We start from the raw sequence: 27,460 nt of genomic DNA on the forward strand, positions 1-27,460 counted from the left end.
CACTGAAATGAACTCCCATCAATCAAATACAGCCTATCATCCTGTTCTCATTATGGCTCACAGGTAATTATGTACCGAGGTTGGTTGTCCACTGCCAAACAATGTCTTGTTGATGTCTGTGGACTGGACGTTTTCCCTTCTGCTGCCAAGAATTTACCTCTAATCTCCTCCCATTATGTAAAGGGTGAGAGAGAGGGAGTGAGCCATTGAGGGGGCCAGGCCAAGAAGATGAGAATAATGTGTCTTAGGAACTGGCAGGTCTGGCAGGACTTTATAGAACCAGTCTTACTAAGCAGCATTTCTCACCAGCATCTGGGGCTTACTGGAGGTTAAAGGTAAGTGATATTCTTTGGTTAACCCATTCAGAACGGGTACACATTATTGTGTATCATTATTTTATGCTTTAACTATTGAAAAATAGCAGATATACAAGCTCGCAGCGCGGCACCGAGCTTGTAGATCTGCTATTTTAGAAAAATCATGAAAATGTGAATTTTGACCCGATTCTATAAGTGTCTTTTGAATCCTTCTAAGATTTTTTGAAAAACCCTATGTTTCTATGTCAGCAATCTGGCCAGCCATCGTCAAAGAAAAGGTCCTTTTCACTTATTTGGAGCTCAGTTAGTCTGTTCTTGAGAGACTACTATGTCAGTGGCTCTCAAACCTTTTCATGTGAAGGACCCCCAAAATGATATTTATTTGGCCACGGACGCCCATCTCAAAATATAGTTACAGGGACCACCCAGAAGCACATTTTCACAACTTTTTCAAAAATAGCAGATCTACAAGCTCGCAGCGCGGCACTCGGTGCCGCGCTGTGAGCTTGTAGATCTGCTATTTTTCACTGGTTAAAGCATTCAATAATTCTAGGCCTAAATGGGTAAAACAAAAGGTTAAAGGCACTATATTCTGATAGTAATTGCTATAGTGTTTGTTCAGTCACAGGGGTCTCCCCGCCTCTAGCTCTTTAATAAACAGAAAATACATTTTCAGGTCGGTGACAAAATGTCAGCGAGTACCCATTTATATCAGCTTAGTTCTTATAGCTTTCCAGTTCCAATTTTGCTCACTTACAACTTATACCTGGAGACTCTGTTACTGAGCAAACACTATAGCAATGAGTAATATCAGAATATAGAGCTAACACTTAGTTTAACCAAAGAAAATCACTTACCCTACCTTTTTAAGGCTAGTGTGTGGATGTTGAATTACTGTTCAGCATTTGTCTGGTGATGTCACCATTTATTTGGTAATACGTACAGTATATTATTATGCTTATTGGTTAATTTGCTGTCGGAGAGAAACATCATCTCATGTTTTTTTTTTGTAAATGAATACCCTACCTACTTCATGATACTACAGTGTAAGGCTATAGGATCTGTAACTTGTAGATGGACAGGGGATACAGTAAACACACACACACACACACACACACACACACACACACACACACACACACACACACACACACACACACACACACACACACACACACACACAGAGAGAGAGGGAGCGCTTTGCATATCATGTCCATAGCGCCGGCACCAGAGCCTTTATTCACAAGCACAATGTTCAAATGAATGTGCTAAGTTACTTTATTAGCAGAAAATAACTAATATAAACCTAGACTTCACGGTTGTGGAAACCCACTCAATATCAGGTAAATGACTGGGTTGTTGGGAACTTGTTGCACACGCAAGCAAATCATTTTAGTGTGCATGTCCACAGGTATGGACTAGTTGTTATTAAACGAACTGAATGTTCATTCCGTGTTGTGCATTTTTCATTTCGAGTTAGGTATGGGGGTCATCTTAACTGTATTTATGACTAACCATTAGTTAACCAAATACTATGTATCAGAGGTTGAAACTAACAGTTGCCCGATTGCCCATGGCACGTTAAATGACCTTTGGGGAAGTAGAACATAACCTGTTCTTGCTCGACCGGCAAGTGCCTCTGAGACATAGTGTCAACCCCTCTGCGTATATTGCTACTAAATATATTGGTAACATCCTTTGTCTGGAGCAAGGCGTTTCATTCATTCTCTTTTTCTTGTTTTAGTTCATTTAGTACCATCTATCAAACATATAATTTTGCGAATGTCTGTCTGTCTGTCTGAGTGACAGATGTTGTCCAAAAATCATGCAGATCGGTACACAGTATCTCTGTAGCCATTAAACGAAACGGGTATTTCTTACATTGATGCTCCTACATATTATGATGCAAGCACCAGTTAAAGTTACTTTCCATCCCTCATATACTGTGTGCACAGTGCACATCCCATAACCCACTCACTGCACATCATTTCGGAGCTCATATCTTTGAACGGGTAAGGACTATTACTACTAATAGTAGAGAGGCAATATTAATAGAAGGAGATGGATTGTTTTAGGGGATTGCGCTTCACCACTATGATATCTGTTTCCCATCCTGTGTCTGTTTGATCCTGTTTGTGTTTTCTACCTCCATGGTTTCCATAGCAGCAGCAGAGGTGGGTGTGTACTGTATCTGGACAGCTGTGTCCTTTACTGCCAGCCAGACTGTGTGTCTGTCTGTGAAAAGATGAAATCCTCCTCCTCGCCTACTGTATCCTCCTCCCACTGCCTGGTTAGTCAGCATCATGTACTAACTTTATATAGGATTTCACACACGCAGTCTTAACTCTCAAATACCTGGAACGCGCCCGAGTCGTGTTAGATTTGAACCACTTTAACCATTATTTTATGCTTTAACTATTGAAAAATAGCAGATATACAAGCTCACAGCGCGGCACCGAGTGCCGCGCTGCGAGCTTGTAGATCTGCTATTTTTGAAAAATCGTGAAAATGTGTCCAAGTCTTTGAATATCTTTGACCCGATCTTTGACCCGACTTCTAAATCATTCTTCTAAATCATGTTGTTCTCAAACCTTTTCATGTCAAGGACCCCCAAAATTACAGGTATTTGGCCGCGGACCCCTATCTCAAAATATGTTGTTTCAGGGACCACCCAGAAGCAAATATTTGAGTTACAAATGTTCGCTTTTAAATAGATATATTCAAAGACTTGCAAAGAAATATCATGATTTTTCAAAAATAGCAGATCTACAAGCTCGCAGCGCGGCACTCGGTGCCGCGCTGTGAGCTTGTATATCTGCTATTTTTCAATTGTTAAAGCGGTCAATAATCCTAGGCCTAAATGGGTTAAGTAAAACGATACATAGCAGATCCTCACAATTGTTGATGGGCAGCAGTGGCTCAGCAGGTAGAGCGGGCCGTCCCCGGTTTGATCCTTGACTGCTCTTGGCTTCGCGTTTGAAGTGTCCCTGAGCAAGGCATTTAACTCTAAGGCTTGATTCAGGGCACCCATGGTCATGAAATTCAGGGAAATATTTTTAAATTAGGCCTGGAAACGGTTTGGAATTAATCAAATGTTTTGTAAAATGTCAGTAAAGTAGCGGATCTACAAGCTCAAATATGCATTTGTGTGACTGTAGGGCTTTCAAATATGGAGAGAAGAGGTTTCTGCCAGACAGCAACGAAATACATTGTTTTTGTCCAACAATACGTGAAACATTTAACATGGTAAAAAGCATTGCTATACCTGATACGTTATTAGCTTATAGATCTGTTCTAGTGTTCTTTTTGTCACGTGACACCTTTGCTCGAGTGTGTCTCGGTGCATTGATAACACATTGGTTTAAGAGTCTCATCGTTGCCCCATATGATTGCTGTTGGCCTGGAAATGGGGTGAAATACTATGGAAAAGTTTTAACCCATTTAGGCCTGGACACATTATGACGCAATATTTTATGCTTTAAATATAAAAAAATAGCAGATATACAAGCTCACAGCGCGGCACCGAGTGCCGCGCTGCGAGCTTGTAGATCTGCTATTTTTGAAAAATCGTGAAAATTAGAATTTTGACCCGATTCTATAAGTGTCTTTTGAATCCTTCTAAGATTTTTGAAAAAAACCTATGTCAGCAATCTGGCCAGCCATCGTCAAAGAAAAGGTCCTTTTCACTTAACTGGAGCTCAGTTAGTCTATTCTTGAGAGACTACTATGTCAGTGGTGCTCAAACCTTTTTATGTGAAGGACCCCCAAAATGATATTTATTTGGCCATGGACCCCCATTTCAAAATGTCTAGTTCCAGGGACCACCCAGAAGCAAAATTTGAGTTACAAACGTTCGCTTTGAAAATACATATATTCAAAGATTTGCCCACATTTTCACGACTTTTTCAAAAATAGCAGATCTACAAGCTCGCAGCGCGGCACTCTGTGCCGCGCTGTGAACTTGTATATCTGCTATTTTTCACTGGTTAAAGCGTTCAATAATTCTAGGCCTAAATGGGTTAAAATGTCATTGTTAGAAATGTGTGGGAACCCTGTTGATTTGTACTTGTTTGCATGAAGGTGTCAGTAAATACCCATTATCATATAACCTGTGCCTGTGTCTAATCTCTCTAAAATCAAATCAAATCTTGTGTAGTTTTGTTTGTGCATCTACATCTATGGTTGCAATAAGCTACCTGCCCTGGCGGAGACCTTTTGCTCCAAGGAGCACACTTTCCTAGTTTCACTCTAATTGCTATTCATCCACAACAACTGGACAACACTGTTGTTACTGAAGAGATAGAATTAACCCACTGTAACACAGTCTCTTTTAAGGGATTGTGGGTTATATGGTTACAGTTGCTTCACGCTTACACAAGGGCGCTGCGGAATGCTCTCCTCTGGTTGGCCGAGAGGCAGATGGTGACGGTGCTATATGTGGGCGTTCTCCCATTCGCCTCCATCAATCACCAGCTGACCGAGAGGGGAGTGACCTTTGACCCTTTCACAGCGTGGTGTGTGTGTGTGTAGTCGGGGAGAGAGGCATGGTCTGCCACCTACAATACAACCAAATGGGAAACTTATTTTCCTGGAGCTTTCATGACCATTCTAACTTTATTCTTGTACTTGTTTTTGAACTGTACTATATATAAGTTGTAGGTAGTTTAAAGTTAGTTTAAAAGCTCCGTTTTGACAGTAGACCCCAGACACACATCAAATACTTTCACTGTAGGATGTATGAGTCTGAAGTTGAAGCGCAGTAAAAGCCCTGATGAAAACAAGCCATCATGTGAGTCTTCTGTAAAGAGATGGCCTGGTCGCCTCCAGGCTATCCCGCTGCCCCAAATGACCGTCCTGAAAGCCTGCAAAGAAAGGGAGAAAGGGGGCCATCGACGAAAAGACTCCCATTTGAAGCCGGCATAGAAAAATGCAGTCTGTTCTCTCTCCTCTCCAACAGCTGTGAGGCTGTTGTACTTTTAAATTCTTTATCTGGAAGCAAAATGAGTTGCAGGCAAATGTTCCGGTGGGCCACGACATAACATTTGACCCTTGAAATATGTTTTCATGAGGCAACATTCCAAGTTAGTTGCCTATGTACTTAACTCTCTAAAACCCTCCAGTACTAAAGATGACACCTACTGCTACTGTGACAACTGATACATATTTCTATTGCGTTGCATTTCCTACAACATTATTAATGCAGTAATTATTTTAGAGCTTTTTCTAGAAGTTGGTACTTTTAACTCTTATTGTGCCTATCCCGAACTAGTTCGGGATAATTATTAACGTCCTGGGTGCCTATCCCGAACTAGTTCGGCTTTAAAAAAAAAAAAAAAACATTTTTTGAGCCGCGCCGCCGGCCGTCATCTGTTTACACGGCCCGCGAGAGCGTCGTGCCGCCGATATTTACCATCCACTCCAATGCAATCCAGGATCTTTAGAGCTAATTTTCTCTGTTCCATGCATATCCATGAGGTGTGCAAGGTTTAATCATGGCTAAATTGCCGAAAATAGGGCTTCTAAAATGCTTGGTAGCCAATAGCTAACTTCAAGCTAACTTCATCCTGTTCCTGTACATGCACAAAGGAAAGTGTTCAGGCGCATCATGGCTGCGCACGGCTTGTGCATGTACCAGCATATCTCTATGGTGTTTTCTATGGCCACTGGGCGCCCTCTAGTGGTGAAAAGGTGACATTGAAAGGGTTAACATACCGACTTTACCGGGTTGATGTAGCACATAGATGTATACTATAATGACGTGACTCGATCATTACTTATTGGTAGTCTGTGACAGTGGTAGTGTTTGTCTGCAGATATTCAAGCATTATTAGAACCAGCATATCAGATTTGAAAATGATAATTTGGTGATAGGATTTGATGGCGTATTTACTTTTCCACCAGTGCGTTTGATTTTGGACAGAGATGATTACCACAGTTGGAAGAGATAGTAAAATTAGGTTCGGGTAGAATTTGGCTGGGATTCTTCTTTCAGTGTGCCAAAATAAATACATAAATCTGGGGTTTACCTTCCACCTGTGGGCAAGAACTCAGAGGATGGGGATGAAGAGTGACTCCAATGCAGGCTTATTTCCGTTGTTGCTTGGTGCGTTTACGAGCATGAGAATGCTACCTCTGTGTAACATTAAGTTACTGAAGTAAAACCGTTTCCACTATGATGATGATGATGATGATGATGATGAGAGCAGGCAAGGATGTACCACATTAGTGGACTTGAGAAATCCATCTTTCACTAAAACGTTTGTTTTAGTCGGTGGTAATAACCTTCAGCTAGCATCCCAGGCCTAACCGATCTCTGGCCAGACAGCTAGAAGGACAAGGTGAATAATACCTCAGTTAATAATTACATCATGGACCAACAGCTACAGTATATGCTGAGCCACTAGTTTAAAGTTACTGGAAGTCAATGCAGTTTTATTAATGTCACAAAGCTACCCCGCCCCCCCAACCCAGATGTAAGTAACATGTCACCACAGTGTTGAAACACAATGTTGCCTCCTTGTTGTCAATTAGACGCATAATGAAATCTCACAGCTCAGAAGACAATCCCCTCTGAGATGGAGGGATGAAATACAGAGGGGAGACGGAGAGAAGAAAGAACCGTGGTGATGATTCTGCTGGGAGGAGGCTGAGATGGACAGAACGGAGGAAAAGAGGCGATTACTTGGTGGAGATGTACAGAGTAGTGAGGACTAGGAGAGGGGAGGCGCAATTAGGGAAGATGGTTGGGGAGAGGAGATGAGCAGCAAAGAGAGTGGTGGAGGAGGAGCGGACGGCTGGCAGGGAGCCTGTGGGGTAGAGCATCTCTTCCTCCGTAACACTCTTTTCCTCTTGTCTTCTTACCTCGTATTCTCTATGATGACCCTCTTCTCCCGTCAGTCTTCTGTTCTCTTCAGCCTCGTCTCCACTTTAGAGGTCATTCTCCAGCGAGGACAGGAAGTTGACAAAAGCCAAACACCGGTCAGTAGGTTTGTCAAAATTGGCCCGAAGCGATGTCTGATTTTAACTTGCATTTCAAACCATACAAACGTATATGTTTGTGTATTTTAATGACCATTACAGGGCAAACGAGGGCTATAACTGATTGGTATCTGTATGTTCATGCGGTCTTAAATATTTATTTAAAAAGAGCTACATACCTAAATGGTGCATTTACAGTATATGGCGCTTTTCATCCATAGCTTTTCATACCTACACTCATACTGGTTTAAATAAGTCCACTCTATTATCACAGAATATAGAATGGACATTTGATGCTCGGTGAATTGTGCTGTGATAAACGTGTCATAAACTATGAACGTTTCTTTTATATGAAGCGGGGAAATTATCGGTAGAGTAACTGACCAAAATCTGCAGTGTTCCCAAATGGGTCTTTTTTTTTTAGATGGCTCCGAGTGCAAATCACTCTTTGTGGTCGAGTAGGGTTGTGAACTCGCTGCCATCATTACCTCACGGATCACTCGTTCAGCTTGACCTAAATTTTCATTTTCAATCAATTAAAGTGACATTGTGACTCCTGTCCATGCATTCAGTGCAGCTGCCCAGGGCCAGGGAAACTCGCCAGCAGACAGCCTGTGGTGGTGCAGATCTAAAAAAGAAAAAAATCCCCCCACACAATTGAATATTCATTTTCAGAATCGTGTAATTTTCTTATTATACAAATGTTCGTTCGTTGATAGCTCTGCCCTTATTGGTCAGTGTTTGGTTGTGGCTTCTCTACCAGACACTTGGTCATCTTCTAAAGACAAATTTGTTTGTGAAATATAAATGTGGCTGATAACGATCAGTTTCTGTAGGTAATCTCTGGTCAGCAAGTTGCTCCTCTTCACAACGAATTACCAAGGTGAATGTGTTGTCGAGTGTGTACTGTACTGTACACATGTCATGTTTATTTATTTGGTATGTTAAAAGGTAGGGCGTAGTGTGAACAGGAGGGACTGTTGATGTCGGTTGTTTTTCTTTTTGTGTAATGTGTAATATAATCCCATATGGGATGGGCCAAACTGATGGCATGACACAGGAATACAAATCATTCATTCATTCATTCATTCATTCATTCATTCATATCAAATATAAAATGAAACAAAAACATTGGCATAAGTAGGTCAAACTATCACCACAGTGTGGGAAAAGGTGTGCATGGACACGCGCTGGACTTATCTGAAAGGAATAATGAAGCACATAGTAGGCCATAGTAATCGCTTCCAGGGGATAGAAATAAGGATGATCAAGATAATGTGGTTCTTGTGGTCGATTCCTAAATAGGGTTGAGAAACGATACTCAACCTTACACATTATGCTCAAGACCCCCACACAGCCTCTCCCCATCACTCAACTACTGAGCAGAGGCTTTCAAGAATTAGGGAAACAGAAATAGAAATACAGACAGAGGTAGATGGGGTCGGAGATGCAATTCTCTACGCCAGGGTTCCCAATTTTTTTTGTCTCGGGGCACCCCATGATTATTTTTTTAATCCGAGGCACCTTTACATTATATTCATAATTTTCACTCCCAGCACCTCATATTTATAGCATATTTTTGTGATTATGTTGTGAGGAAAACGTTGAGATAATAGCCATTTTGGCTAGAACTGACGTTTTAGTTCAAGTTTAAAATTATACTAAATATTGTGTCCAAATAAATTCCCAAAAAAAAAATGATCTCGCGACACCCCTGGACTGCCGTCACGGCACCCCAGGGTGCCCCGTCACCCACTTTGAAAGCCCCTGCTCTAGACCAGTGCTTCCCAAACTTTTTAGCCCGTGACCCAGATGATAAATGTGATGTCTCGATTGTCTCCCTCCCGGGACCCAAACTAGTGAAAATAGACAATATCACAAGCTTGCATCGCTTAAAAGTTATATTTGTGCAATTTATGTAGTTTATTATCACTTTTATTTATGTATGGAAAAACTGAATATATCGTATTTTATTTTTTGAAAATCTTAGGGGATATTTACTTGCGACTGTGACCCCACTGTTTGGGGACCAGTGCTCCACACCTTCTATTCCTCTCCTCACCTCTTCTGTTTATCTCTTTCTCCCTTCTCTTTGTCTACAGTCACTTCTAGTGTCTTGTTTGGCCAACATCTCCCCTCAGCTCACCCTCCCACCCCTCCTGTCCTGTGCACCCCCTCCCCCCGGAGGTAACCTGATCTGTGAGGTGTCTCTTTACACTGTTCCAGCCCCGCTCGCTCCAAACAAGCCGCAAAGAAAGGGCAGAACCTGGGCCCACACAAACTTTATCTTACGTCCGTGCGCTCCAACTGAACCGGGCCCAAAACACGCTGTGACTATATTTTTTCTTTTCTCTTGTTTTCCCAACTGTGGAGTCTGCAGCATAACAAGAAACCTAATTGAGTGAGTGACAGAGTGCATGTCTGTTTGTTTGCTATTGCCATCTAGCGCAAGGGGGCACAGAGTTATAGTTAGCCCCCTTCACTGTCAAAGGCCTGTTGCTAGCTAGATGGCTAGCCTAGTCTGTGCGGCTGGTATGTGTGCGTGAGCAGTGAGCGCCCAGTGGAAAGGTACATATGCATGTATATAAATGGACTGGAGACTGTAAGGTAAGACATGTTATGTACTAGGCCGAGGAACGGACGGGAGAGATAATGGAACGTTTAGTGAAAGTAGTGGACGATTCCGGGTCAGAGGAGTGTCAGAGGAATGCTGTTAGTTCTGTGGAAGTGTTGATGTCACCATTGACGGGAATGAATGAATTGGGAATGCTTTTGTTAAGACAACTAGATGAGTTTGTTTACTCTGAGTTACTAACTTGCATGGCCACTCGAACGCACACACACGCACCCATACGCGCACACACTCTCACACAAATGCACAGCGAGTCAACTGTTGACACACAGACCTTGCCAAGTGTCTGTTACATAATGTGAACGCAGCAGGTGAATTGTGTGGTTAGGTTAAGAGGACAGGTGTGGTTTGTCTGTGTGTGTGTGTGTTGTTTTAAGCGGCTGGAGGAATGTCTGCTATGCTAGCGAGGAGCCAGCACTCTCACCTGGTCCGGGGAACACACAGCCTTTTGTCTGGCTCGACCCACATTACCAGTTAACCCATTTAGGCCTAGAAATGATTGAATGCTTTAACCAGTGAAAAATAGCAGATATACAAGCTCACAGCGCGGCACCGAGTGCCGCGCTGCGAGCTTGTAGATCTGCTATTTTTGAAAAAAGTCCTGAAAATGTGTGCAAATCTTTGAATATATGCATTTTCAAAGTGAAGGTTTGTAACTCAAATTTTGCTTCTGGGTGGTCCCTGGAACGAAATACTTTGAGATGGGGGTCCGTGGCCAAATACATATCATGTTGGGGGTCCTTCACATGAAAAGGTTTGAGAACCACTGACACTAGTAGTCTCTCAAGAACAGACTAACTGAGCTCCAATTAAGTAAAAAGGACCTTTTCTTTGACGATGGCTGGCCAGATTGCTGACCTATAAAGATGACTTAGAAGGATTCAAAAGACACTTATAGAATCGGGTCAAAATTCTAATTTTCACGATTTTTCAAAAATAGCAGATCTACAAGCTCGCAGCGCGGCACTCGGTGCCGCGCTGTGAGCTTGTATATCTGCTATTTTTTTATATTTAAAGCATAAAATATTGCGTCATATTGTGTTCAGGCCTAAATGGGTTAAAGAACACACTCTGGAGTATGCTAACCTCAAATTAATCTTCAAGGAGTTCACACGGAGAGACACCAGAAAAATAAAAAATAAAACTATTGTGCTTGTTGAGTAGAAAACGTTTCAGTGCAGCATGGTTGGGTGTTGTGTAGTGTTAGTGTAGGACCTGGTAAAGTCACTGATACAGTGTGATAGATCCCGTCGGTGTAAATGCACTCGCTTCTTGAAATGCCCCCGCTGTGTGCTCTGCTCTCCACGTGGCAACACAGGTGGTGCTGGTGAACAGTTTGCCATTCAAGTCTGGCTGAGTTCAAAACTGCTGAATTAGACTGTTAGAAATTAGAAGTTGTCAGTAGTAATAATTAGTTAGGATGTTGTTTAACTCAGCTATTGGTACAGGACGTGTGTTAACTGTCATGTTGATGTAGTTATATATAGCTTTGTGCAGCAGGGGAGAAGGTGTCATCTCTACCTGTGGACCGTTTGTTTAGATTTTGCCATGTTGGTCATATAGCATCATCTGTACAAAAACTATTCTTAAATGTATATTTAAGTGTCTGTTTATGGAACTTGGCATTGGAGTCATCATGAGGGCTTCAGGCTCCTGCTGCTGTTCCAGTTCATTGCCCCAATATAGGTGTGCATTTCCATGCTTTATGTTACCACCCTTCCTAGGCTGCTAGCTGGCATCACAATGTGGTAACAACAGTTGTTGGCAGCGGCCGATCCAGCCATCCCTTACTCCAAATACAGGGAAGATTAAATTACTCCTTCCTTTGTAATAACCATTTAAAACAGCGTTGTGCATTCTATGAGGCGTAACCTTTGCAAAATATCTTTCATTTAGGCTGCCTTCTTCGTTGCATTTCAGACATTCTGTTCTGAGTCTGACTAGACGTGCCATTTTCCCCAAAGTCGACTTAGGGTTGCAGAGGTGTCTGCAATTGTAAATGCACAATGTCATTGATGATCAGCATCAGCACAACACTTAAATGGAAGACAATAACTTGTCTTCTGCTGAGACACATAATTCCACAACATCACTCAGATTATTTTTTATACCATTTCAAATAATCTTGCAAGCAAGACTGGGGGAGAAGGATGCGGATTGGGCCTTTAACTCACTACTGTACGGAATGTGATCTCCCCGTGTCTGAGGGTGGAGTTTATGGGTCATAATATTGTGTAGCTACTGTACCAAGGAGCAAAGTTTACCCTGGGAGATTAGAGATGTTAATGAGTGACAGTTACAGCAGCCTGTCATCCTGCTATAATAGAACGCACTCACGCAAACACACCTGCACGCGTGTGTGTGTGTGTGTGTGTGCACGTTGTGTAGAGCATGCATGTATTGTCAACCAGGCATTCAATAAGGAAGTGTGTGTACTTGTGCAGTCAAGCAGGCATGCCTGTGTGATTCTCTCTGTTTGACTCACATGACTCCTCGCTAGCTTATTCTCCCATTGTTTCCCAGTACACTGAAAGCCAATTTAAAACCCACACCGTCTGTCTTGTCTGTCTGTGTTCCTGTATCTCTCTGTCTGCCTGTCCTTCCTTGCTTCCATCTCTCTCACTCTCCTTGTTTGTCTCCATTAAGCATGGGACGATACGCGATATTATCATGATAATCGTATCATGGAGATTTATTTTCTCATGATATCGTCCTCCGTCATGCTCTGGGATCAATTCACCTTTTATTTGCCGAGCTGCATATGCCATATGTACCATTTAAACCCTCTATAAATACTTTTTTTTTTTTCATTCTCTACCAAATCTCTTTGCCAAAGAAATAGCCGATCTACGAGCGATAATATCGTAAATCGCAATTTCTTTGGTCACCATAATCGTGACATGAAATTTTCATATCGTCCCATCTCTACTCCATAGTCTGACCACTATATTCAGTCGATACAGTCTGTATCGACTCAGGCCGGCAACCATACTTTATTATGTAATGTTTAACTTCATCCTACCATAGGGAGGCAATGGACTGACTGCTACATAACCAGACTCGATCAATAGAGAATTGGTCATACATGCATGTCCTCAAGTTAACAGTTGACTGTGTTAAAAGCAGAGATCTAAATAAGAAGGTAGGTGGTATAATATTTTGCTGCTGTGTTCCAGTTCTCCCACGCAGATAAACACACTGTTAGTCACACAGAAAGCTTTGTGACATCTATGCAGAGGTGTATGGGGCGGGGTTGTGAGGGCATTAGCCGCAAATGGAGATGAGTGTTAACATTGAACCTATGGATGGAGACAGTTTCCATTCGAGCCTTCCTGTTTACGCCTTGGATGCTGCTCTGTTAAGTTAATCACTCTGCATTCTGGTGTGTGTGTGTGTGTGTGTGTGTGTGTGTGTGTGTGTGTGTGTGTGTGTGTGTGTGTGTGTGTGTGTGTGTGTGTGTGTGTGTGTGTGTGTGTGTGTGTGTGTGTGTGTGTGTGTGTGTGTGTGTGTGTGTGTGTGTGTGTGTGTGTGTGTGTGTGTGTGTGTGTGTGTGTGTGTGTGTGTGTGTGTGTGTGTGTGTGTGCAATGACATTTGAATATTCCTTTTAAAAAGACTCCTAGGATCCATTGCATTAACTTGCTATGCTCCAGACGCGGTTGGTGCTGAGAAGCGCGTTCTCTTTCTATATCAAATGACGGATTCATACTTTTACTCTTGAGTGTCTGTGGTGTTGAGTCAAGGGCAAGGGATGGGCGTGCCTGATTTATGCTTCATTGTACGACGGTGTCCCTTGGCAAACAGCCGATCTAATAGCCCACTATGTGTTGACATGTTTTTGGCTTGTAGATCAGCTTGCGTCGCGTGACACCGGCGTATGAAGAAGTGCTTGCTTCCTGTGTAACATTACCGCCTGGTTTTTATAGTCAAACCTGTTATTTGTATTATTTTAATATATATTTGAATATGGTATATTTGTTGACAGCTGTGTTGCCTGTGTGTTCATGAATGTAATCTAATCTGTTGTGATGTGGATCCACTGCTCTTTCTTTGGATATTGCCTCACATTTCACTTGCTTGCGTTAGGTGTCTGTTTGGATGCTTCATCTTCGAATGCATGTGCCTTGTTCATGAACTTCATGTGTTCATTTTGGTAGGCCAACTTTGCATCACACAGGTTGCATTTGACCCCCTCTCTCTCTGCTTAGGCATCAGAGAGAGAAACCGAAAGCGAGATCTGTAGTGCATCCTCGTTCCCCCCTCCTCGTCACCCAGAGAATTATTGACTGCTTTAACCAGTGAAAAATAGCAGATATACAAGCTCACAGGGCGCGCTGCAAGCTTGTAGATCTGCTATTTTTGAAAAAGTCGTGAAAATGTGTGCAAATCTTTGAATATATGTATTTTTCAAAGCGAACGTTTGTAACTCAAATGTTGCTTCTGGGTGGTCCCTGGAACTAAATATTTTGAGATGGGGGTCCGTGGGCCAAATAAATATCATTTTGGGGGTCCTTCACATGAAAAAAGTTTGAGAACCACTGACATATTAGTCTCTCAAGAAAAGACTAACTGAGCGAAAAGGACCTTTTCTTTGACGATTTGAAGATTGCTGACAGAAACATAGGGTTTTCAAAAACCTTAGAAGGATTCAAAAGACACTTATAGCAGATCTACAAGCTCGCAGCGCGGCACTCGGTGCCGCGCTGTGAGCTTGTATATCTGCTGTTTTTCAATAGTTAAAGCATAAAATAATGATACACAATATGTGTACCCGTTCTAAATGGGTTAAATGTAATCAACAGCCAGTTGTGGGAACAATAGATCAATGGCCATTCTCTGTACTGTAGTACTATCCCATATTTTGAAAATAAAAAATTCAACCATTCTTCTTGCACATCCCTAGTAATCTGCCTGTGCTGCAAAGCAAGGTGTGTGTCTGTGTGCGCCGTTAAAGATGACATGAATCACGTGTGTGTGTGTGTATTGTGTGTACATAAAGTACATAACAGCTTCCTTACTGACCTTCAAGTCCTGGCAGAGTTGCGGTCCAGTCACCTGTCTGGCCCATCTGTTGGAACCGTAACCCAAGACTACACATATACACACTCACACATACACAGCTTTTTACAGAGCCGGGGCTTTCCCCTTAGTACACAGGCAAACTGGCAGCATGGCTGACTGTGTATATACTGTGTGTGTGTGTGTGTGTGTGTGTGGGTGTTAATTTAACTCTTGAGAGTACACATGTAACCAAATGGACCCGACAGATGAATGTGGTTAGGTTACTAGGGATGAGACGATATGACAATTTCACGTCACGATTATTGTGATCTACAAGCTGTGAACTTGTAGATCGGCTCTTTTTTTAAGATTTGGTAGAGTCCGTTTTATCATAGAGGGTTTAAGTGGTACCAGATATGCAGCTCGGGAAATAAAAGGTGAATTGATCCCAATTTCACATTTCGCTGTGATACCATTGATTGAGTGAGTGTTTTTTTTATCACGATAAGTTATAATAACGATTATTGACCTATGCCTAGTGATTACATTAGTACACTCTAACAAACAGTTACGAATGAATAAATGAACACAGAGCATTTGACAGTATATACTCTATGTATATCTGTGTGCAATGTGTGCATCAGACACAACAACACATTCTCCCGTCACCCTATACCTACGCAAGTCCATGCTTCCCTTCCAAGACTTGTCTTTCCAGTGAAAGCTCCACGACGCTCGTTGCAGAGCAGTTCTATCTAAGAATAGTCTTGAGGGGTCTTAGCGCAGATTCCACACACATACTGTAGTATGTGCAGGCTACTTTTTACATCCATTGAGATGTTTGAACTTGTGCAGCTTAGAGGCCTGTCAACAATTATTACATAATCATCTAATCGCAATCATTTGAGGTAATCACAATTATCGCCATAATCATTTCGATTTTGAAAAGTTTTCATACATTTTCAAATATAAAAATAAATGAAATACAATGAATACAATCAGTTATTTTATTCATATGTTCCGATGATTAGGGATGTCACAATGGTCATAATCGTTACATCCATAATGCACGTTAAAGGGTCAACTACAACATTGGAGTGTTGCTCTGTGTAGCAGACCCTGCAAGCTTAACACTGATCTCAGTGATCTGGTCTGTATTTGTATTTTATCACGATTCGTTTTTTCAAGTTGTTTTTTATGGATATTTTTCAAGTTACTTGACAAAAACTAGACTCTCTGGGTTCCTTTTGGGAGGTCTAAATTGAACTTTACAAGTATGTAACTCTGACAGTATACAAATGAAACCAAATGGACCCTTACGGGTCCATTTGGTTTCATTTGTATACTGTCAGAGTTAAGTGGAGACCTTGACATTTTACATTTTGAGAACTACTGATTTAGACCAAAAGGCAGGTTTAAATTGAATTCTGCAATGAATCTCTGTATTAACAATTAAACAGGATCTTTTACAAGGCTCTCTCAATTGTATCACAATATATACGATGCCTCTGAAAAGGCATATCGCGGAGACATTGTATCGTCTCAACGATAAAATTATCACCATATCGCCCACCCCTAGATGTGGCTGGGAAAGAAAGAAAGATGCATGGGGTGGAGTGAGTTCAACTGTGGCTGAGTGGTTATAGAGGCCATTTGGGAATGGGAAGGTTGACAGTTTGACCTTCTGCTTGCTCCGTCTACAGTGTCCCTGAGCAAGGCACTTAACCACTAACGGCAACCCCTGTGTGCTCATTAAAAGTAACGTCCCCTCCCCCTGGGGACCAGAAAATAATTTCCTTTTCGTGAGGGAAGAAGGTGTGCAAAAGAAACAGAGGCAGAGACTTTTAAGTTTCTTGTCCTCTTGCCACAGTGTCCGGGGTGGTACAGTATATCCCCAGATTCATCACATACTTTACCACCCCGTCTAGCAGAGTAGACAGAAGTGCCTGCCTCAGACACCTCGTAGTAGCATTTGGCAGATAGTGTTCAAGCCCAACACAGCAAAATCCCCGGTTTTGATTTAACTCTTGACGCAGAGTCCATGGACCATTTAGGTCCACCGCTGTATGCATCACTATATACAGACAGAGATGTGCCGATTGATCGGTGAGTGATCGCGATCGGCTGATAATGCCTCTATCGGCTTTGATCGGTATTGGCTTGGCCACTATCGGCTTTGCCGATCTACAAGCTAGATCAGCTATTTTCACAATATTTATCTGTGGGACTTGAATGTAACCTCAGCTTCAACTCATACAAGTTGAATTTGATACTAACTTCAGCTTGCAATCTCTTAGTGTTAATACTTAATATACAATGTCTATGTTTTATAAGAAGAATCATTAAATATATAAATGCTGGTACAGTAACACAATAAATAGAAGAATTTATGGATTTGATGCTGTGATTGGGAATATCGGTATTGGCAGATACTGATTCCAGTTGATCGGTGATTGGTATCGGCCCCAAAGATCGCAATCGGAGCATCTCTAGAGTGTTACATCTAACTCTAATGCTCGTTCTGTATATTGTACTGTACATTTTACTGTCATCATTACATGTATTACCATGACAAATTAAGAGATGGTATTGTACAGTGCGGGAAAGGGATTTTGACTTGAGGTAGTAGTGATGCATCACTGAGAATCTGTAACATTTTGTTGCCATTGTTGTGCACGGTAAAACATCAGTCTGCTACCAAAGAGCTAAGACGGAACGCCCGCGTGTGCAGGGGAGGTAGTACGCTTTGAGCTTCAGGGCGATATCTCTTTTGAACACTGCGTCTACATTTCTCAAGAAAAGAGCAGCGAGATCACCGCCAACCACTGCAGATATACTAGACTGTTAGTATTAACATACTCTTCAATACACATGGTTCTCAAAATAACATTATCTTGAGTTATCTAGCAGTGATCATTATCTTTTTTTACTTGAGTTACTTAAATAAGTTTTGAATTGTCCTCTGGTACTGTGCAGAAATATCTAGTCTAAAAATCCATGTTCTGTATTAACAACATCCAGTATACTAAGCAAATCTACCAATACATTTTCTTTTTAAACCAAATTGTATCATCTAAAAAAGTTCATACTGCAGTTCACATCACTGTCCCACCCTGCGTGACAGAAGAGCGTTCCAGAGCAGCTGCAATGCTGACCTCTTAATGGAGGCTCTGACTCTCCTATGGAATTAGACTATCTTAGAGAACTTCCTGTGGTGATGTATCACCACATCTAAGTTCTTTGAGAGAGGGAGAGACACACACACACACACACACACACACACACACACACACACACACACACACACACACACACACACACACAGAGTTCTTTCTCCATCTGACACTCTCTTTGCTCTCTGTCTTTCGTTTCGGCTTGTGCTTCCCCTCTAACCCTCTATTTCTCCGCTTCCCTCGCTCTCTTTACACAAAACAAATCTCTCGCCTCTCTCTCTACCTTTTCTAGCATTAATTAAGCTGTGATGTGTCTCCTGCCTTCTTCTGCCAAGCGTCCCTCTGCTGCCCAAAAGCACTACAGGGAGACGAAAGGGAAGTATGGAGGGGGGCAGGAAGGAGTGAGACAGGTGGGGAGGAGAGGAAGGGAGGCACAGAGTGGAGTTTGAGCAGAGAGTGATCATGGGTCGGTGTTCAGAAGAATTGTATTCACTCCGTTTTAATATAGACCAGGGGTCTTCAACGTTTTCAGGCCAAGGACCCCTTAGTTGAGAGAGAGATGAAGCAGGGACCCCCACAACCTTTTCATAGATTCCATATCGTTTCATTGTTTGACAGCACTATCCTCAGTATATTTTGGATTCATGTCAATTTCAGATATTTAACCACTTGAACCACGTCAATACTTAATTAACTTGACCTTTCACTCTGTACATAGTCTGCTCTTTTTCCCCTCTACACCAAACCCCTTTGCCTAAAATAGCCGATCTACAAGCTCACAACGCCTCGCAGCGTGAGGCGTTGTGAGCTTGTAGATCTGCTATTTTTGACTAAAGTTTTCAGAATATGGACGCTGGGGTTCATATGGTTAATATTAAAAAGGAGGGAAAAAAGTTTCTATCACACAAAGATTTGGAGGACCCCCTGTAGTAACTCTGAGGACCCCCAAGGGATCCCGGACCCCCCTGTTGAAGACCACTGATATAGACTGTTTCATCCAAACACATGTTGCTGGGAAACAAACCAAAACCATTGGACACATCTGCTCAGCTGTTAGTTGGATAATAAGATCTGGTAGTTTTCATAGGCTAACTTGCTATCATCGTGAGTAGGTTTCGTGTGTGTTAGCCACCGATGGAAGAGATTGGGGAGAGAGAAACGATTATTTCCCAAAATATTATAGAAAGATAATGAGACATTGAAAGTAATCTGAAAACCTCCCAAGATGGCGCTACCTGTCCATTGAACTCCAGTGAACGGTTCCTCAAGCTATAATATCATTTTCCCCTCTCACCATAATAACCACCTAGCTAGCCAAGCTAAAAGCTGACACACACCAAAAACTCAGGCACGCACAGATGCATGCACACACCAAACATGTCCACATTTATGGGCTGCTTACACAAGTGCTTATGTGTACTGCACACACACACACACACACACACACACACACACACACACACACACACACACACACACACTCGACGACACCTATACACACACCAATTGTGTATTGCCCTGTATAATTGCACACATCATCACTCGTACTAGACTTACATAATCCCAAGAGGCACAGCTTACAATGGAAAGAAATGTGATCTAGTTGTTATCAGCCTGATTCTGCAGTTTAAAACTGGGCTAACAGTCACAGAGCTTATTGACCGCAGACCTTTGGATGACATGAAATAAAACTCCTGGACATATTAATGTACATTGTCTCACCACCACACTGTCTCACCACCACACACGTTTAAAAACACTGATGGACTGATTAATTCCTCCTAACTGATCTTCGATGAAACCTCACATCATACCACAGGCCTCGGTTCAAATGATCAACTTCAACCCTGATGATAAAAATCGAACCTCTGTTCGAAGTGGAGCTGTGTGTGTGTGTGTGTGTGTGTGTGTGTGTGTGGGTGTCTGGCCTGGCCTGAACAACAGCGCCCTCGTGTGGTCACAAAAGGTCCTGTAGGCTACAGACACGCAGACATAACCACACACACGGCCACGTATAGGGAGCACACAGCTCCAAAAATACTTGTGAAAGTGAACTACGGTCTTCACGTTTTTCACTACTGCAGGAGGAGAGCAAATGACAATGAATTTGACTTTTTTGAGGTGGTACTAATGTGGTAGTAGTAATTATCAAGTCATGCTTTATGAATATATAGAACAACAGTGTATTTTTCCTAGAGTACATGTTGGCATGGACAAGGAAGAGATGTCCTGCTTAAGGTGCGTTTATGTGTTTGTGCTGAGACGTTGCGTGTGCACCTCAGGGTGCTTCCGTTTATGATGTGTGCTCAGGGTAGTTCACAGGTTATTCCAGACTTTCTCACACACACACACACACACACACACACACACACACACACACACACACACACACACACACACACTCTCTTCCTCTCTCCCTGTTCTGGATCTGTTAGCCTTGTGCTCTCATTCACTCGTGCTCTCTCTGACCATGCTGTCGATCTGTTGGCCTCGTGGTTTGTTTGTGTGTGTGTGTGTGTGTGTGTGTGTGTGTGTGTGTGTGTGTGTGTGTGTGTGTGTGTGTGTGTGTGTGTGTGTGTGTGTGTGTGTGTGTGTGTGTGTGTGTGTGTGTGTGTGTGTGTGTGTGTGTGTGTAGAGGGATTACTGTGTCCTGTGTGATTATCTGTCTATTAATAGCTTCCTTTAAGGCATTCACAGGCTGCCTAGAAAGAACAACAGCCAGGCTCTGAACACCAGTACAGTACATGATATCACTGACCAGCCTTCTGTCACACAAACACTTGCACATACAGAGCACAGGAAATCTATCAACCTTATTGGATTATTGTGGCGAATTGTAGTGTGTTTATAATCCAAGGATGTGCTATCAAATTAGCAGTGATCATCCACATATATCCACATCTGCAAGCACACACACACAAAAGCTCATATGTACTAACATAAACGGCCACAAACAAATGCACTACATGCATGCATTTACGCAACATTGACCTCCCACAACAACCGCACAATATTAATAGACGAGAATCTGCCTCAATTGCATGTTTAACCACAAGTCACATGGTGGCTGCTGCATAATTAGGTTTGACACACAAGACAAGTGTGCATGCATAAACAAACAGCATGCAGACAGAGTAGAGCGTTTCAGCAGTCATTGTAGACAGTCAACAGTGATCTGTCTATCCATACATTTAGATTGGTTTCAAATCACTGTCACAGTGAGCTGTCAGCTGATGGAAACAATGCTTTACTGATGTTCTGTGCAGCACCAGTGTGTGGGTTGTGTTAGTGTTGATTTCGTCAATTACCTTTTTTCGCTGACGGAAAACGTATAGAAACGAAACAAACTAAGCTATGATAACTAAGACTAAATATATTGACAATGTTGTGAACCAATAAAAACGACTAAAATGTCGGAGGGATTAGTGGAGAAGAGATCCAGTAGAACTAAAACATTTTGTATTTTTTGCGCTCGGGTGTTGCCCTCTGAAAATAGTGGATCTACAAGCTCACGTGAGCTTGTAGATCGATCAAGGATAAAATCAGGCATTATGATCAAGGCCTGCTAAAATACATTTTAGTTGACAAAATGTCTGTATATTTAGAAAACTAGACTTAAAAAAAAACTAGAAAACTGACAAATGAAACTTTACTCAAGACTATGACTAAAACTAAATCAAAATGTGCTGTCAAAGTCAACACTGGGTTGTGTGTCCTTGAGCAAGACACTGAACCGTGAGTGAGAGGCTGAAAAATGCCAGTGCGAGCGTGCAGCATCATGGCTTGCGGTACAAATATGTGAACAGATGGCAGTTTAACACAAGTACACTAGTTAGCATCTGTCCTACCTGTTGTTGAAATTACATTTTGCAAAGTGTCGTGTGCTGCCAAGTCCGTGAATGTGCTTTAGCTTGAATGCTATTTTTAAGGTCGCCCTGATTTTGAATAAAGTGTTGGGAAATGCTAATGAATTGGCAAAACCTGCCATGATGATGTAGAACAGTGGTTCCCAAACATTTTAGCTTGTGACCCAAAAGAGAAATTAGACGTTTAGTTAGTTAGTAAAAATCAGAGCCCACCTATTTTCACTACTTCTTAAACATTGTTTTCTAATTTAATTGTTTTCTAATTTCCTTTTTGATGAAAATGTTTGCTTTTTTGGGGGATTTTCTTTTTAAATAATCAAAAAGAAAATGTAGGGGGGGCATGGTGGCAAAGTCAGTAGTGCTGTCGCCTCACAGCTAGAAGGTCCTGGGTTCGATTCCTGCCGTGGGATGCTGTGGGCGCTGGGGGGCTACTTGGACTCCTCCTCATGCATAAAAGAAAGCATGAGGTCAGTCCGTTGTCTCCCCAGGTTGGCAGAGGGAGTGTAGCACCCAGGATTACGTTCGATAATTGACACCGGGTGAAAAATGGGTTACAAAATTGTGAGATAAAAAAATGTCGGAAACAAAAAAAGTAAGGTACCCATATAAAGGTGTCCGCGACCTACAAATGGGTCCCGACCCAGTATTTGGGAAAGAATATAGCAAGTTTCCTGCAGCACACAACATATCGTCGTTGTCGGGTGGAAACCTCGTATCTTCAAATTTCAAATGTGTACGTTCTTTCGCAAAGTAAAGCCCTGCTTCATCATACAAGGCCGTCTCACAAAAGTAGTGAAAACAGCAGATCTACAAGCACACAACGCCTCGCAACGCGAGGCGTTGTGTGCTTGTAGATCGGCTGTTTTCACTAGTTTAGTTAATTTTTTAAATGATAAATGCAAAACGAACGGTTTTGGACATACAAGCTTTCCACCCGACAACGACGATCATAATGTCTCATAGTGAACTAAGTTGGGTTTTGGAGGCAGCCTCTCGTTCCATATTCGTCTCCTGTGGTCAGTGATGACCAGGACACTTGAGGACAGTACAGAATGACAGGACAGACGAGGTACAGGGAATGGGATGGAGGCCGTGAACCGGATTCAAACTAATCACATCAGGAAACGGGTCTCTCTCTGCCAACGTGGTATGAATACTGACTGCCTGGATGACTCTGCACCGTCAGTTTGAATTGGATTATAACATCATTCTTCCTCTTTGTGGTTTGGGGTTTTAAGCATGTTCCAGCCTGGGAGGAAAAGAAAAAAAACATCCAAACACTGACTGGCAGTCATCCTTAGCTCTTAACAGTAATGTAGGGGTGTGTACGGGCACATGATGCTAAATTTTAAAATCATATTTCTGTTTTTGTGACATGGTATGATGAGGAATTGGGAAATCATCAAGTAGGCCTGGATCTGATAGCAATGGTATTTTACTTTTCAAAACTAAAGGTGAGAAGAAATATTAAAAGAAACTGTATTATTAATGGCAAGTGTGAAGTGACTGGTGTTGAATGAGAGAATGGGGTCCATCTCTTTTAGGGATGTGCCGAAAGGAAAATTCTTGGCCGAATACCGAATAATGGAAACACTCGGCCGAAAACCGAATACCGAATAGCCGAATATTATTAATATATATTATTATGCGCATAATGTATTTTTATTGCCATTTTTGTATCATTGCTGTCATTACAGTACATTTGCTGTAAAGCTACCTTATTATGGCAAACGTGATTATGTCAAAACCATAATTATATAGGCCAATTTAGTCATAGACTCCCTTCTCAAAATATTGTGTGCCAGCCAGGGACCCACATGTTATTCCAGATTTCTATTTCTTATATTTATTTTACAATTTGGCTAATGTTTGAACTTAGAACTAGGATTTCTAAATACACTAGGCTACAGACACCCATTTAATTATATTTATATCACTGGGACCCCAATTTATATTAAATGTTAAAATACTAGAGTACAAATGGAACAGGTCCATTTGGTTCCATTTATTCACTGAGTTACAGACCCATTAAGTTTCCAAAAGATTCCATTTTACTTTGTTTATTAGCAATATAAAACGTTTTTATATTCAGCAAAATGTCAGTAATGGTATTGTCTGCCTCTCATTATTGTCAAGGAAGAAAGTACTGTATGTCGCTGCCTTGCTTAAGTTTCATCAAGGCAAAAAAAGCACCCTAAAGACACACACCAAAAGTTTCACTTCACATGCAGGGGACGGAGGAGGGGGAGCCACAGTTGCACAGAAATCACTTTCACTTTGCAGCTTTTAATCAATGCACAAGGATTTAAGGACATTATTAGATTGCGTAGTCAATTATGAAGGGATTTCTAAAATTAAAACGTCTCCATATTGCTTGGGAAGTCTACTTTGCAGAAAATTGCGGCCCGCGGCCTTTGCTATTCGCTAAACGCTAATGTTTTTCTTTTACCGCGATGCGGTACATTATTTTAACATGGACTATGGAGGCGCGTCCGAGGGACAGCAGCCCTCCGTTCCCTTTGTTTACAAGTTTCAACAATCTAGATTCTAGCTAACGCTGTTGGCCACACCAACAGAACTACTGTGGCATGCTGATGCTGCTTTTTGAGAGATTATACTGGACCCCTGTTCTTCACACTATTCGGTGCTATACTATTCGGTTTTAAAAACAATACGTCCAAAAACCGAAAATGCATTTTTAGCCATTTTCAAATTTTCGGTGCCGAATATTCGGCCTCATCCCTAATCTCTTTGCTCTGTATGCTACCATGGGAAGCTGACATCCACTGCTTGGACATGACGACGCTCGCTCTCTCACTCAAATGCACGTTCGCTTACTCGACACGCTCACTCGTGCACATTATACACTCAGGGACATAAACACAGGCATACAGACATTTCTACACATGGGCATGTAGACACTATTAGACACATATCTGTTCATGCTGCACACGCCACACGTACTCTCTCTCTCTCCCTCTCCCTCTCTCTCTCTCTCTCTCTCTCTCTCTCTCTCTCTCTCTCTCTCTCTCTTTCTGACAGTGGTACATTGCTTCCAGAGCAGCGTACCTCTTACATAATACTGTTCTATTCTCCTCTCACTCCTGGCCTGTAACAGAACCACAGTATGTGCCATACTGTGGCATGGATGTGCCTTCCATTAAACCTAAACTTATTTTGTATTCTGCAGCTTCATCTAGACTAGTACTGGTGGTTATGTACTGTATGAGGATGCAGCCTGAGTGTATGGTGTGCACTGTCAACCTGTAAATGACCAGGTCATCCAACTTTGAATGACTTAACATGTGGAACTGGAACACATGTGGGCACAGCTACCTTCACAATGTCACAGTTTGAAGTCCCTCTCCTGACCTGTGTGGCATCATGTCATCTCCTGTCTCTGTACTGCTTTGCTTCCCTTTTCTTTCCATCGCTGCTGCACTCTTAATAAAGTAAAATGCCTTCAGATAATCTTTAACAGACTTGATGATGATGATGTGACCTCCCTATCTTTAGCTATAGATTACAAGTTACTAGGTTTCCCAAACCAAATTCTATGGGCCATAACGACTCGAGTAAAACATTTTCTTTTCCTACAAAAAAAGGATGTAAAAAGATTTCCCCTCCGCAAAAAACTAATTTTGTATATATATATATATATATATATATATATATATATATATATATATATATTTTAAGAATTGTATACATTACCTTACAAATAAAAAAAAAACATCTTTATTAAGAAATACAAAATAAGTATAATCAAGAAGTAGTGAACTAATGAAATGTATCTTTTGAGCATTTATCTTTTGGGTCTTGAGCTAAAAAGGTTTGGGAACCACTGCTGTACGGCACTGTCAACACTGGTTGTTTTTAAATATGCTTTATAAATCGAATTGACAAACTGGCTTTTCTGGCACTTGTTTGTTGTTTGAGTAGAGCGGAGCTCACTAGTGGAGATTGCAGATATTGCTTTGTGTTCAGGTATTCACACATTTTCTGTTGTTTGCCTCGGCAGAGGTAAGAAAAATGCTTCCATTGTTCTCAGAAGAACAGCGCCTCGGTGTCCAGGAAGACTCTTTCATCTACCTTGTTGTTTGGAGACGTAAATGCCAAATGGTCACCGAATTAAACTCTGTCTTATCAGACTTCCCCGTGTGAGGAGATGTGTTATGTTCTTATGAAAGCAAAGAGCGTTTTCACCTCTGGTGACATCTTTTATGGCAGAAAATTTTACTTTTACTTTAATAAAACTGTGGTTGCCTGCTTGCCTGTCAATGTTGTATTTACCTGTGTCTGGCAGAGAAATATCCACCCACTCCGTCCTTGTCATGTTTTCCAAAAGCAAAGACTTCTCTCTCTCAGATTCTCTTTTACATGACCTTGCTGACATCTTACATTTACTTAAGTTCTGCACTTAAGTACAATATTGAGGTATTTTTATTTTACTTCAATATTTCCAGTTTCCATCTCACTACCTAATAGAAATGGGCCCCCACAGCAATAGTGTCTGACCATCTGTAACTCCACATTCATCAGTTGTTCAGTTGTCTAAAGAACACAATGCAAAAATCAATAACGCCTGAGCCTTGCTGACCATCTACTTTTCCACATTCAGATGTGTCTCTACTTCTCATAATCACAAAATGTTTACAAATTTTCCCCAAATATTGGCCTGTAGGCAGTGCAGGGCCGGACTACTGTGCCTACTGTGTGGTGCCCTTTTACTTCTACTCCATCTCAGATCCAAACATTCTCCACTTCAATTACCTTATTTGAAAAATGTAGTTTTCAGATGTATAACAAATTGTTTTGAAAACAGCAGATCTACAAGCTCACAAAATGTCGCAAATGTTCTGCACCCGGACAATGGTTGTTGGATGTTTTGATTATCGCGCCAATGTCGTAAAATGTTCATATCGTCCCAACCCTAACCCAAACTCTTTTTTTCTCCTGTGTGCGTTTGTGTCCCTCGCCCAGACGTGCCGGCGCCGGAGCAGCCGGAGCTGTTCCTGAAGAAGCTTGCGCAGTGCTGTACGGTGTTCGACTTCATGGACACGCTGTCGGACCTCAAGATGAAGGAGTACAAGCGCTCCACGCTCAACGAGCTGGTGGACTACGTCACTGTCAGCAGGGGCTACCTGACGGAGCAGGCCTACCCTGAGGTGGTCAAAATGGTAGGACTGGGGCACACACACACACACACACACACACACACACACACACACACACACACACCACTGTTGTGTTTGTAGAGTAAAACTATGGTGAAACATGTTCGTCGACTATCTTGTTTCACTGACAAAAACAAATAAAAACTATGCTACAATGACTAAAACGTAAGACTAAATACAGTATATTGACAATTCCGGCAACAAATAATAACTACACTAAAATCTTAAGGAAGGACTAGTGGAGAAGAGAGCCCAGTAGAACTAAAAGGCATGTCATGTTATGTTTGGTTGCGCGCTGAAAATACATTTTAGTTGACA

At 41.8% G+C, this 27,460-nt stretch overlaps 1 protein-coding gene across 5 annotated transcripts in view; it reads left to right on the plus strand.

Moving 5' to 3' along the window:
• ppp2r5eb (protein phosphatase 2, regulatory subunit B', epsilon isoform b) overlaps positions 1–27,460 on the plus strand; it is a 61,452-nt gene that overhangs the window by 15,203 nt on the left and 18,789 nt on the right. For 3 of the 5 annotated variants that reach the window (XM_080749969.1, XM_080749971.1, XM_080749970.1), the window contains exon 3: positions 26,949–27,145. In XM_080749969.1, the coding sequence (XP_080606095.1) occupies positions 26,949–27,145 (197 nt within the window). Of the gene's footprint in view, positions 1–9,564; positions 9,697–9,841; positions 9,864–26,948; positions 27,146–27,460 lie in introns of those variants that run through there. The other 2 variants (XM_080749972.1, XM_080749973.1) reach the window with 2 other exon arrangements.

Source organism: Nannobrachium achirus (genome assembly GCF_963921795.1).
Source record: "Nannobrachium achirus genome assembly, chromosome: 20".
Lineage (NCBI taxonomy): Eukaryota > Metazoa > Chordata > Actinopteri > Myctophiformes > Myctophidae > Nannobrachium > Nannobrachium achirus.